The sequence below is a fragment of the Heteronotia binoei genome, chromosome 10 (assembly GCF_032191835.1).
Source record: "Heteronotia binoei isolate CCM8104 ecotype False Entrance Well chromosome 10, APGP_CSIRO_Hbin_v1, whole genome shotgun sequence".
NCBI lineage: Eukaryota > Metazoa > Chordata > Lepidosauria > Squamata > Gekkonidae > Heteronotia > Heteronotia binoei.
The window spans coordinates 91,462,445-91,475,354 of NC_083232.1; the positions used below are offsets into that span (position 1 = coordinate 91,462,445).

Below are 12,910 nucleotides of genomic sequence, written 5' to 3' on the forward strand. Positions count from 1 at the left end.
GGTGACATGATAGAGGTTTACAAGATCATGAATGGGACAGAGAAGGTGGAGAAAGAAGGACTTTTCTCCCTTTCTCACAATACAAGAATTCGTGGGCATTCCATGAAATTGCTGAGCAGTCGGGTTAGAACTGATAAAAGGAAGTATTTCTTCACCCAAAGGGTGATTAACACATGGAACTCACTGCCACAGGAGATGGTGGTGGCTACAGGCATAGCCAGCTTCAAGAGGGGAATGGATAAGCATATGGAGCAGAGGTCCATCAGTGGCTATTAGCCACAGCGTATTGTTGGAACTCTCTGTCTGGGGCAGTGATGCTCTGTATTCTTGTGCTTGGGGAAGGGGCACAGTGGAAGGGCTTCTAGCCCCACTGGTGGACCTCTTGATGGCACTTGGGGTTTTTTTGGCCACTGTGTGACACAGAGTGTTGGACTGGATGGGCCATTGGCCTGATCCAACATGGCTTCTCGTATGTTCTTATGTTCCACTAGCATGGGGCTACGACAGAAAAGGCCCTGGCTCTGTCGCACACCAGACGCAGGGCTGCATGGATTCAGCAGCTGACAAAAATAAAGCTGAGCTTTGAAGCTGCACACATTATGGAAGGAGAGCAAAAGTTGGTCTGCCTTATTTTGCCACGCTGAAAAATTTCTTTTGGTTTTGCTAGTCACCCAGAGGGGTGACGGCTCCTGAAAGGCAAGAAAATATTGTCCTCTAGTTCCTGGAAAGTTCATTTGCCCTTCCATTTGGCTTGGATATTTAAACACTAGGAATGTGGTTTAAAAGAAAAAAGGAAGCAAAGATTCCCAGGCATCTTTCTGCTGTCCATACCACGTTTTGCTCTGTCGCTACTAACCTCTGTTCCACAGAACTGCAGCACATGCATAGAAACACGCACATGGTCCTACTGACCAATATTTCTCTGTGTGCTCACGTTACAGAATTTCCCTAAACGAAGATGCTGATTTTTAAGTTTGTGAAAGGTGTTTATTCGTTTTCCAGAAAAACAAAGGGAACAGGAAAAGGGGAAATAGAAAATTAAAGATACAAAAAATCAATACTAATCTAATCTGCATGAAAAATAAACTTTCTTAAAGACAGATATTATCAGATGTTATTATCGCTTTAGACTATATCATCAAAATCTAAATGGAATGTTTTAGCGATTGTAGGTCTTCATTTAAGTTATCTATTGAAGCTTACATTTCCAATCCGTATAATATTATAATATGTATTACAGGAGATAAAAAGATAAGAGTTCACACCAAAGGATCTTAAGTCTCCAACCAGACATATAACTTCACCCAATATTTTTAAAATGACTATTTTTGCCAGCTGTCTCTTGCATACACTTTTTAAAAAGTCCTTAATGATCGCCGACAGGCAATGATTTGCCAGTACGAGGGCCGTCAGCCAGCTCACAGATTTTGCCAGCAACCGGGTAGCGGCACCGAGAGGGACACCTGTGCCAAGGCATCAATGGCCTTTTCAGCACATGCCAAAATGGGTGGCACAAAACGCGGAGCCGTCTTGGCAGGGAGACGCACTTCGCTCAGGAGCGATGCGGAAGAACTGCAGCAAAGACGCCACCCCGACGCACAAGGGTTCTTCTTAACCCTGCTTCCCTCCCCAACAACTTACAAAAACACGGTTTAAAGCAAAGAAGCAAAGAATGCAATCCACTACAGCTCGGTTCTGGTCCAGCAGCAGCTTAGAGAACAAGATTTTTGAAGTATCGGCTTTCAAGAAGCCAAGTTCCCTTCATCAGATACTCAACAAAAGCTCATGCCCAAAATGCTTGTTGGTCTCTACACTGCTAATGAACTTGAACCTAGTTCTTCTATTGCACAGCAACACCGCTACCCTCTAAAATAGGGGTGGCCAAACTTGCTTAATGTAAGAGCCACACAGAATAAACATTAGATGTTGGAGGGAGGGAGGGAGGGAGGGAGGGAGGGAGGGAGGGAGGGAGGAAGGAAGGAAGGAAGGAAGGAAGGAAGGAAGGAAGGAAGGAAGGAAGGAAGGAAGGAAGGAAGGAAGGAAGGAAGGAAGGAAGGAAGGAAGGAAGGAAGGAAGGAAGGAAGGAAGGAAGGAAGGAAGGAAGGAAGGAAGGAAGGAAAATAGATGAGGGGAGGCAGGAGCGAGAGAGATATGGAGAGAAAGCAACTTTAAATGCACTCTCTAAGCCACCAGCTGGCTTGGCTTGGAGAAGCCATTTAAAGAGGCAAATGTCTTCTAGTCAGCCGACGAGCTGGTGGGGGGCTTCAAGAGCCACACAATATGTGTGAAAGAGTCGCCCGTGGCTCCTGAGCCACTGTTTGGCCACCCCTGCTCTAAAACAATCCACCACTGCAGCAGTACTCACTCTGCAGTTCACAGACAGCCACGTTCTCAGTTATCATCAACCTCCCCCAAAGTCACATTTATTTCCAGCCCCGGCACAAGGTCTGCACTGCAGAGAGGCTCACGGTTGACGTCTCCTTCGTGCGATGGCTGTTTCAAGGCAGGAACCACCTGTCGGCCCCAAGCCCAACAGACCAAGGACTTTGCCCGCTTTCCTGAGATGCAGGGGCAGGTGCCACCTTGCTCAGAAAAGCTGCAGGGTGGCACAACAGAGCCACATGTCGCTTCCAAGCCGCTGAGCGAGCAGCGCAGCAATGCAGCCGGAGCTGCTCGTGAATCCAGTGGGGCCAGGCTCATTCAAGGGGAGAACGCATGGGCTCAAGGACCAGGGGCTGTTGCCTTCTTTTTCACACTGCCTATTCCCTTCCCCTCTGTAAGTCCCTTCTCTCCCTCCCAGGTGCTGCTCTCCTTCAGTCAAATGGGTATCCTTGCAAACAGCCGAAGTCTCGAGCCATGAACACAGAGGACTGATGATCGTTTGGTCCGAACGGGGTCACTTTTGGGCTATTCCACCTTCAAGGACACCCGTTTTCACAAGCAAAGCCTCAGCATAGGGCTCTTTAAATCCCACTGTATCTAACTCCACAAAGAGTCCTGTGGCACAGAGTGGTAAAGCTGCAGTACTGCAGTCTGAACTCTCTGCTCACGGCCTGAGTTCAATCCCTGGCGGAAGCTGGGTTTATCAGGTAGCCGGCTTGAGGTTGACTCAGCCTTCCATCCTTCCGAGGTCGGTCAAATGAGGACCCAGCTTGCTGGGGGGAAAGCTTAGATGACTGGGGAAGGCAATGGCAAACCACCCGGTAAAAAGTCTGCCATGAAAACATTATGAATGCAACGTCATCCCAGAGTCGGAAACGACTAGTGCTTGCACAGGGGACTACCTTTTCCTTTATAATGAACATAGGAGTCCCATGGTGCAGAGTGGTAAAGCTGCAGTACTGCAGTCCTAAGCTCTGCTCACGACCTGAGTTCGATCCTGGCGGAAGCTGGGTTTTCAGGTAGCCGGCTCGAGGTTGACTCAGCCTTCCATCCTTCCGAGGTCGGTAAAATGAGGACCCAGCTTGCTGAGGGGAAAGCGTAGATGACTGGGGAAGGCAATGGCAAACCACCCGGTAAGAAGTCTGCGGTGAAAAGATTGTGAAAGCAACATCATCTCAGAATCGGAAACGACTGGTGCTTGCACAGGGGACTACCTTCACCTTTTTATCTAACTCCACATATTGTATCCCATCTCTGTACGAAATGACGGGTAGCCATCATGTCTACCAGAGATGGATAGACCCATCCTTGACGAGCAGAGCGTCGGACTAGGATCCAGTGGAAAACCCCTCTTGTGCTTGGGAAGCCAGCTAGGTGACCTTGGGCCTGTCAGCTCTCTCACCCTAACCTACCTCAAAGGGCTGTTGTGAAGAGGGAATGGAAGAGAAGGATGTCGCAAGCCACTGTTGAAAAAAGCAGGGCGTGCATGAGTAAATTAAATCCAGGTATTACTTACCATAATATCTCCCTTCAGAAGCTGGGCTGGTTCTATAGCAATGCAGATTCTGCCTTGGTTTTCTGGCCCCACGCTACTTAAACAACAAATGGGGGAGGGGGACAATTACAAGAGCCGTGGCACTTTAAGATCCTTTTGACCCCAGAAGCCCAGATGACCACGTTCCCCAGACTATACCACCTCGGGGGGAAAAAATTAGGAGACCCAATGTTCTAATGCTTCACACGCAAAAATCTCTGCGCTAGGACATTACGAACGCTGCGACGACAGGAAGAGAATCCATTAGCCTAATTCTCTTTAGAGCATTTCGATTTGTATTAAGCTCAGAAATTTAGTACCTCCAGCAAACAAGTGTGTAGCAAAACTTTAAGTAAATAAATCATTTAAGTTTTTTTTTTTTTTTTTTTAAACATCCATGGTAATGTAAATAACGAAAGACAAAAGATAGGAGTTCATTTTTCCTTCCCGCCCCACCTTTTCCCTGGTAAAATGACAGAAACAAGGAAACAATTCATAGAACCTAAGTGTCTTATTCCATTCAACATTCCGCCCGCCCCCGTCTCCAGTTTCAGAATTGAGCGGTAATGCAGTTAAAAAAACAAGAATAACAAAGTGCATTGCAGAAGCAGGACTGACACTGGAAATATTTCAACGCAGGAAGAAGAAGAAGAATTGCAGATTTATACCTTGCCCTTCTCTCTGAATCAGAGACTCAGAGCAGCTTACAATCTCCTATATCTTCTCCCCCCCGCAACAGACACCCTGTGAGGTAGGTGGGGCTGAGAGAGCTCTCCCAGAAGCTGCCCTTTCGAGGACAATTCTGTGAGAGCTATGGCTGACCCAAGGCCATTCCAGCAGCTGCAAGTGGAGGAGTGGGGAATCGAACCCGGTTCTCCCAGATAAGAGTCCGCACACTTAACCACCACACCAAACTGGAGAGGATCTCAACGCGTGATCCACGACCTACAATCTTTCCCAGAAGAGGTCTGAAAGGGACTCAACAAGATGTCTTTTTTTGGTTGAGTAATAGACACATGAGGGAATGCGGGTGGTGCTCACTTACTATACTCCTGACGTATAAACTGGCTGCATGGCTTGGTACAACTTCAGAAATGGCCGACAAACTGGAAAACAAACGTTGAACAATACAGAAACGATGCAAAAAAGACACTGCTGCAAATGGGCTATTAAGTAGGCCAGAAGTACTCACAAAGGTAACTTTTGGATTGACCATAATTTCTGTTCTCAAAGGCAGCCACAGGGAAATATACCTATTTGGCTTTAACGGCTCTCATAGGTACACAGATCCTGTCACTCTCTTCTGTCATTTCTAAGGCGGATGGAAAGACAGCTGCCATATTGTTCATGGAAACCTGTTACAGTTTGTTCTTTTGTACTAGGATCTGAGAGACTCCTGTTTTCCCGGGCTCAATTTGGGACAGGAAGAGATACCCTTCCCCTAGTGAACCCGGTTTGCACCAGGAGGGGTTGCCAACCAGAAAGCGACTGTCCTTTGGCCAACTGCTGGAGAAAGGACGCTACCAACCAGCCAGAGTTCCTCCAGCCAGTAAGGATATCTCTGTATCCGTTCAACAGTATTGACATCACTGATAATATTTCTAGTACTGATAAGGTCTCCTTCAGCAGCCACCTCCACAAGTCCTAGCCCGGATAATTCAGGGTAGTTCTTTCTAGGGGTGGAATTCTAGCAAGAGCTCTGGGAAACCCTGACCTGGTTCTGAATGAGGAGTAACCCTGTGCCAAGGCCGCACCCCGGGGCTTTTTTTGTAGCAGGAGCTCCTTTGCATATTAGGCCACACACCCCTGATGTAGCCAATCCTCCAAGGGCTTACAAGGCTCTTTTTTGTAAGCTCTTGAAGGATTGGCTACATCAGGGCGATGGGGGTTAACATACAAAGGAGCTCCTGCTAGAATTCCACCCCTGGTTCTTCTTAAAATTCTTCCTGCTCCTCTGGAAGCTAACTGGTAAGGAAGGAGAGTTCTTTCAGGAGAATGCTAGGAAGTTTAGATGCGACATGTCTGGAAGTTCTGCATTGTCTCACTGAGTTCTAAAAGAGACAGCCACACACTGGAGAAGTCTTACCAGCCATTCTAAGATGGCTCGTTGCATCCTGGAGAGTCTTCTCCAGCCATTACTGAAGGAGAAGGAGCAAGAGAGCCGCTGATTGGGCAATGCTGAGGTGTGGTGGGTGGAACAAGAAGAAGATCCATGCTGAGGTAGGGAAACCAAAGACACGGGATGGATTTCTACCTTTGAGCCCAGGAGGGGATGAGGATGCAATTAGTGAGAGACTGTAGCCTATCTGAAGAATTACTGGCACGGGTCCCAAATTCTGTAAAAAACCCCTAGGGATACAGACAACAGCATGCAAAATAACTCACCTCCGCCAGCATCAAAGCTCGGGATTCCATGCAAGATGACATAGTGCAGGAAGAGAGGGGTGGTGTTCATTTTCACAGACCCGGAGAGGAGGCCACTCAAAAAGTGCACATACCTGAAAGAAAGAGGGACCGTCACGGTAAGTAAACCAAAGCAAACACAACAGTAGCGGTCCACTTGGGAAAAGAAATCCATTTAAAACGGTGCTCTGGAAGAAACTGGGATGCATAGCTCAACTCCCCACTGAATGGTTTTAGGAAGAGGACCCAGAGATGATCATCAGATCCACATGTGTCCATTCTAAGGAAAGACAACAATAAATACCACCCGTTATCCTGCAATCTGCAATGGGTAGCAAGACACCAGTTGTAATATTGACAAGGATGTCCTTTGGCTTCCTGCCTAGGGAAGGAAGGAAGGAAGGAAGGAAGGAAGGAAGGAAGGAAGGAAGGAAGGAAGGAAGGAAGGAAGGAAGGAAGGAAGGAAGGGAGGGAGGGAGGGAGGGAGGGAGGGAGGGAGGGAGAGGGGGAGAGAAAGAGAGAAAGAGAGAAAGAGAGAAAGAGAGAAAGAGAGAAAGAGGAGGAAAGAGAGAAAGAGAGAAAGAAAGAAAGAAAGAAAGAAAGAAAGAAAGAAAGAAAGAAAGAAAGAAAGAAAGAAAGAGGGAGGGAGGGAAGGAAAGGAGGGAGGGAGGGAGGGAGGAAGGAAGGAAGGAAGGAAGGAAGGAAGGAAGGAAGGAAGGAAGGAAGGAAGGAAGGAAGGAAGGAAGGAAGGAAGGAAGGAGGAGGAGAAGAAGAAGTCTGCAACCTGTCATTTCACACATGACAATGAATCATTAGTTCAAAGCAGATGGTCAAACTGTATAGGGGTTGTGCTGCCTGAACTGGAAGATCACCTGCCCCCCTCTCCAGCCCCTTCCTCATGCAGCTGACTCAATATTGCAAAGGGGCCTCCACAAAGAGCTCCACACTTTGGGGAGGGACGGCGGCTCAGTGGTAGAGCATCTGCTTGGTAAGCAAAAGGCCTCAGGTTCAATCTCCGGCATCTCCAACTCAAAAGGGTCCAGGCAAATAGGCGTGAAAAACCTCAGCTTGAGACCCTGGAGAGCCGCTGCCAGTCTGAGTAGACAAGACTGACTTTGATGGACCGAGGGGCTGCTTCAGTAGAAGGCAGCTTCATATGTTCGTATGTCAGCCTGAGCCACAGAATCCACAACATCCTAGGGTTCATCTACGGACACAAGTAGACTTTCAATCTCCTACCATCAGGGGACTCGCCTTACATAGTGCTTCATCATTCAGTGCCCAGGAGCTTTACGTGACCCTCAAGGAATACCAGACGTAGAAGCAGCCAATAGCAAACCACCTCTGAAATGTCTCTTGCCTTAAAAAAAAAAAGTCTACCTTGCCACCTAGTGCTGCATAATGCTAAAAGAGCTAGAACTTCTGGCTGCCAGACAATCTGAGGGTCTCCTGGCTATTCTACAATGAATGTCATACAATAAGGGCTTTTTTTTTGGTAGCAGGAACTCCTTTGCATATTAGGTTACACGCCCCTGATGTAGCCAATCCTCCAAGAGCTTACAAGGCTCTTAGTACAGGGCCTACTTACTGTAAGCTGTAGGAGGATTGGCTACATCAGTGGGTGTGGCCTAATGTGCAAAGGAGCTCCTGCTACAAAAAACCCCCGGTTATTATTACTATTACCTAGAGCATGAGACAGGGGCAAAAAGGGTCCCTTTGCGGCCATTTCTGTTCACAAAAATTGTGTGTGGGGGGGAGGTAGGCCAAAGTGCCCTCTCCTCTCATGCAGACTTCTAAAGCCACATCATGTGACACCATGGTTACTAAGGTGAGCCCCCCCCCCGCAATACACCATGGTTACTAAGGGGCCCCCGCAATACAAGTGACTGAGAATCACACCCAGGCAACACCCCGACCCATGTCACCCATCTTGTGTAGGAAAGGAAAGGTCCCCTGTGCAAATACCAGTTGTTTCCAACTCTGGGGTGACGTTGCTTTCACAATGTTTTCACGGCAGACTTTTTACAGGGTGGTTTGCCATTGCCTTCCCCAGTCATCTACGCTTTCCCCCCCAGCCAGCTGGGTCCTCATTTTACTGACCTCAGAAGGATAGAAGGCTGAGTCAACCTCGAGCTGGCTACTTGAACCAGCTTCTTCTGGGATCGAACTCTGGTCATGAGCAGAGAGCTCAGACTGCAGTACTGCAGTTTTACTACTCTGCGCCACAGGGCTCCTATGTTCAGTATAAAGGTAAAGGGAATCCCCTGTCCAAGCACATGTCATTTTCGACTCTGGGGTGACGTTGCTTTCACAACGTTTTCACGGCAGACTTTTTATGGGGTGGTTTGCCATTGCCTTCCCCAGTCCTCTACACTTTCCCCCTAGCAAGCTGGGGACTCATTTCACCGACCTCAAAAGGATGGAAGGCTGAGTCAACCTCAAGCTGGCTACCTGAAAACCCAGCTTCTGCCAGGGATTGAACTCAGGTCGTGACTCGTGAGCAGTACTGCAGCTTTAACACTCTGCGCCAAGGGGCTTTTCATCTTGTGAAGACAAGCCCTCAATTTTGTGGGCAGGGTCTGGGCCTGAGCTATACAAACTTAGTCCGACGATCATGCGATTCCAACTCCCTCTTCTACATACAGTTTCTCAGCATCTGCACAAAAACTAATTCAGCTGCAGATGCGTCAAAGGGGCATGAGCAAAAAATCACATCTGCCTCAGACGGAATAAGGCGCCTTAAGTAGAGGAGTCCCACATTTAACATGCAGATTCTACGACATCAGGGGTGGCCAAACTTGCTTAACTCAAGAGCCACATAGAACAAACATCAGATGTCTGAGAGCCTCAAGACACAAACATCAGATGTTTGAGGGGAGGAAGGGGGGGATGGATGGAAGGAAGGAAGGAAGGAAGGAAGGAAGGAAGGAAGGAAGGAAGGAAGGAAGGAAGGAAGGAAGGAAGGAAGGAAGGAAGGAAGGAAGGAAGGAAGGAAGGGAGGGAGGGAGGGAGGGAGGGAGGGGGAGGAGGGAGGGAGGGGAAGGGAGGGGGAGGGGAGGGGAGGAAGGAAGGAAGGGAGGGAGGGAGGGAGGGAGGGGAAGGGAGGGGGAGGGGAGGGAAGGAAGGAAGATAGATGGATGGGAGGGAAAGGTGGAAAGAAAGAAACTTTAAATGTATTTTTCCAAGCCAACTAGAAGAAGTGATTTAAGGACAGAAATGCCTTCTCCACACCAGCCGACAGGAGCCACACAGTATGTGTGAGAGAGCCACATGTAGCCACTCCTGTACTACAACCTGCTGTATGGCTGCCATAAAGGTGCTGAAGCACAGGCTGCCAAAACCATCCGGAAGGTTTCTGGTTCTCATGGCTGCTTGTCTGCAGAAGGGAAAGACTGCTAGAAGACCAGGCCTGTTTCATCCTGCAGCCAGGCCATCTCAGCGAGGGCACGACAAACATCTTCATCCCTTTGGCTCCCACGGTGCCCCGAGAAACAATGTTTACAAGTGTGCACTCAGCCCTTTTTAATAAAGCGGCGCTTTTGTGCAGACGGACAGCTGAATGGGAACGGAGCTCTCCAAGCTAAATATTTATTAAAATGTAAAAGCCTCGGGTGGCGGGGGGGACGTGTTGTTATTTTTCCACTGTGTAGCCAGCTGCGTAGGTCTCTGGAGAAAAAGAGCAGCTCACTGGGAAAGTTTTGATCCAGAGAGTGAGAAACGGATCTGATCGCCCGAACTGGGCTTCTAACACAAGGCTTGTTTTCTCAATAGCTAGCAAGGCCTCTCTCTTTAAACAAGGGTACAAATTGTTGCTTGCCGGACTATAAAGGGGCCGGGTAGCTAGGGTGACCAAATCAAACCATGAGACCGGCTTCTTCCTTTCTTTTCCCTTGGGACACTTTAATTATAAGAGCATGTCAGTCAGTCACTCCTGTTTCTCTTTCCGTTTGGGAATTTCAAAGCCCGCCAAGCTAACTCTGAACGGAGCTGCTTTTTCAACGCATGCTGCATCAAGAACTGAAGCTCTAGGCCATGGCAACCTCTTAGGGAGGTGTTGGCTGCGTTCCTTAGAGATGCTGGCCAGGCTTCCGGTTTTGATACTGGAGGTAAATCAAGACAGCTTTCCATTGTGCACAGAAAAACGTCTGCGGCTGCAAAACCCACAAAATGTCTCCTCCACCTTTATAATAATAATAATAATAAATTTTATTTATATCCCGCCCTCCCCGCCTAGGCAGGCTCAGGGCGGCTAACAACAAGTTCGATAAAATTATACAATATATAATAAGTTTAAAACAGCATTTAAATTATACAATAATTTAAAACAACAATATCTAAAACCAGTTCCGATTGTCTAAGCCATTCCATAGTTTAGCAGCAGCGGTGATGTTCCTGATGTTATTCTGTGCATTTATATAATGGCAGGGATCACTAGATGGAATCATTTGGTGGGTTGAACAGCCATCTTTGTCAGCGGTCTACAAAGGCCTGCCTGAAAAGAATGGTCTTACAGGCCCTGCGGAATTGGTCCAGATTCCACAGGGCCCGCACCTCCTCCGGGAGCTGGTTCCAGAGGCACGGGGCTGTAACAGAGAAGGCCCGTGCACGGGTGCTCTGTGATTTTGCCTCCTTTGGCCCAGGGATAGTCAGCTTGTTCTTCCCTGCTGACCTCAGTGCTCTTTGGGGCTCTTATGGGGAGAGACGGTCCCTCAGGTAGGCAGGTCCTCGGCCATATAGGGCTTTCCAACGACCCTGGCTAATGTGTCGTGTTCCTGAGAAAGGTAAAGCTATCTCGCTAAGCGTGCGACCCTAAACAGAACGATACCCTTGTAATCCCCAATGACTTCGCTGGTTGATAGATCTCTCTGATTAAGCAGGGCGTGACGGTTAGCCGAAGCAGCCCCGTGGTGCAGAGTGGTAAAGCTGCACTACTGCAGTCCAAACTCTCTGCTCATGACCAGAGTTCGATCCCGGTGGAAGCTGGGTTCAGCTAGCCTGCTCGAGGTCGGCTCAGCCTTCCATCCTTCCGAGGTCGGTAAAATGAGGACCCAGCTTCCTGGGGGGAAAACGTAGATGACTGGGGAAGGCAAGGGCAAACCACCCCGTAAAAAACCTGCCATGAAAACATCGTGATGCGACGTCACCCCAGAGTCGGAAACGACTGGTGCTTGAAAAGGGGACTACCTTTACCTTTGATGAGCCCAACGGCACAGAGTGGTAAAGCTGCAATACCGCAGTCCAAGCTCTCTGCTCACAACTGGAGTTAGATCCCAGTGGAAGCTGGGTTCAGGTAGCCGGCTCAAGGTTGACTCAGTCTTCCATCCTTCCGAGGTCGGTAAAATGAGTACCAATGTTCCCTCTAAGCTGCAGAGTCTTGTGAGCAAAAATTCTACTTTATGAGCTACTGGTATTAAAATTGTGCACTGCTGCATAAATTATTGTGCTCTGGGGTCATCCTTCCTGAGCTAAGACAAAGATGTGTGAGCTGGAGGCTAAAAATCTGTGAGCTAGCACACGCTAACTCAGCTTAGAGGGAACACTGATGAGTACCCAACTTGCTGGGGGGGGGGGTGAAGTGAAGAAGATATTGGATTTATATCCTGCCCTCCACTCTGAAGAGTCTCAGAGCAGCTCACAATCTCCTTTACCTTCCTCCCCCACAACAGACACCCTGTGAGGTGGGTGGGGCTGGAGAGGGCTCTCACAGCAGCTGCCCTTTCAAGGACAACCTCTGCCAGAGCTACGGCTGACCCAAGGCCATTCCAGCAGCTGCAAGTGGAGGAGTGGGGAATCAAACCCGGTTCTCCCAGATAAGAGTCCGCACACTTAACCACTACACCAAACTGAGATCCAGTTTGGTGTAGTGGTTAAGTGTGCGGACTCTTATCAGGGAGAACCGGGTTTGATTCCCCACTCCTCCACTTGCACTTACTGGCATTGCCTCGGGTCAGCCATAGCTCTGGCAGAGGTTGTCCTTGAAAGGGCAGCTGCTGGGAGAGCCCTCTCCAGCCCCACCCACCTCCCATGGTTTCTGTTGTGGGGGAGGAAGGTAAAGGAGATTGTGAGCCGCTCTTAGACTCTTTGGAGTGGAGGGCGGGATATAAATCCAATGTCTTCTTCTTTTTCTTCTTCAAACTGGCTCTCCAGGAGCTTGCACCTTTACTGGTGAGTGGGGAAGGCAATGGCAAACCACCCCATAAAAAGTCTGCCGTGACAAACCACCCCATAAAAAGTCACCCCAGAGTCGGAAACGACAGGGAACTACCTTTACCTTTAACTGTTAGCCAGGGCTTGTCAGATCTCAAAAGCTACAGAGGATCACCTTGGTTAATGCTTGAATGGGAGCCCCTCCAAGGAAGACCAGGGGCAGTCAATAGCAAGCTACCTCTGAACACCTCTCGCCTTGAAAAACCTTACGGGGTCCCCATAAATTGGCTGCAACTCAACGGCCCTTTCCACCATCAACAACTCTGTTTAGGATTAACACTGTAAGATCACAAGGCGGAGGTACAATTCTTTCAAATGTCACCATTTAGAACCAAGTAACTGATATGCACTCTGTCACCTGGTTGTTGTTACTCTGGAAATAGT

General features: G+C 48.6%; 1 protein-coding gene across 1 annotated transcript in view; it reads right to left on the bottom strand.

Moving 5' to 3' along the window:
- Positions 1-12,910, bottom strand: part of TNS3 (tensin 3) — a 298,608-nt gene that overhangs the window by 177,686 nt on the left and 108,012 nt on the right. Inside the window, exons 12-14 of the mRNA XM_060247769.1 lie at positions 6,302-6,414; positions 4,962-5,022; positions 3,899-3,974 (exon numbers count right to left, since the gene is read on the bottom strand). Of these exons, the coding sequence (XP_060103752.1) occupies positions 3,899-3,974; positions 4,962-5,022; positions 6,302-6,414 (250 nt within the window). The remainder of the gene's footprint in view (positions 1-3,898; positions 3,975-4,961; positions 5,023-6,301; positions 6,415-12,910) is intronic.